Genomic DNA, 476 nt, shown 5'->3' with positions numbered 1-476 from the left:
GGAATGTGGCTGTCAGGCGATCGGGTGCCGAGACGTCAAGGCTTTGTCACCGTCGGATCGCGTCGGTACGCAGAGTGGCAGAACCTGGTACTGCAAGCAACTACGGACGAGGTGAGCGAAGAAGAGGCACTGATCGTAGATCCGGCAGGACCCATGGTCGATCACCCGCAGTACGATCCGCCGAAGAGCATCCTGAAACGCCCCGCGGCAGTCAGCAACCAGATCGCGAAGGTGTCTGACCGGAAGGAAGACGAGAATACAGCCGAGGAGATGGTTGAAGGCGACGAAACCGAAGGCCCGACAAAGACGAAGCCGATCGAGAATGCTCCGGAGCCGCCCACGGCGAGTCAACCTTTGGAAGACGATCAGGTCTGCATCAGCGAAGGAGGCGAACTCTTCGCGGAGGACGTAGACAGCCAGATGGCGGTTCTGCCCGAGGTGACAACAACCACAGAAGATGTGAAGCTTGAAGATAT

General features: G+C 58.4%; 1 protein-coding gene across 1 annotated transcript; it reads left to right on the top strand.

The window, feature by feature from the left end:
- Nucleotides 1–3: 3 nt before the first annotated feature.
- On the top strand, nucleotides 4–463 carry PPTG_07390 (hypothetical protein; the record flags this gene model as incomplete). Its single annotated transcript, XM_008901571.1, has 2 exons — nucleotides 4–369; nucleotides 455–463. The coding sequence occupies 2 exons, from the start codon at nucleotides 4–6 to the stop codon at nucleotides 461–463; spliced, it is 375 nt and encodes a 124-aa protein (XP_008899819.1).
- Between the last annotated feature and the right edge of the window lie 13 nt (nucleotides 464–476).

The sequence above is a fragment of the Phytophthora parasitica genome, assembly GCF_000247585.1.
Source record: "Phytophthora parasitica INRA-310 unplaced genomic scaffold supercont2.11, whole genome shotgun sequence".
In the NCBI taxonomy this organism is placed as follows: domain Eukaryota; phylum Oomycota; class Peronosporomycetes; order Peronosporales; family Peronosporaceae; genus Phytophthora; species Phytophthora nicotianae.
Note: the sequence above shows the minus strand (reverse complement) of the source record. Positions and strands in the feature narration are given on the sequence as shown.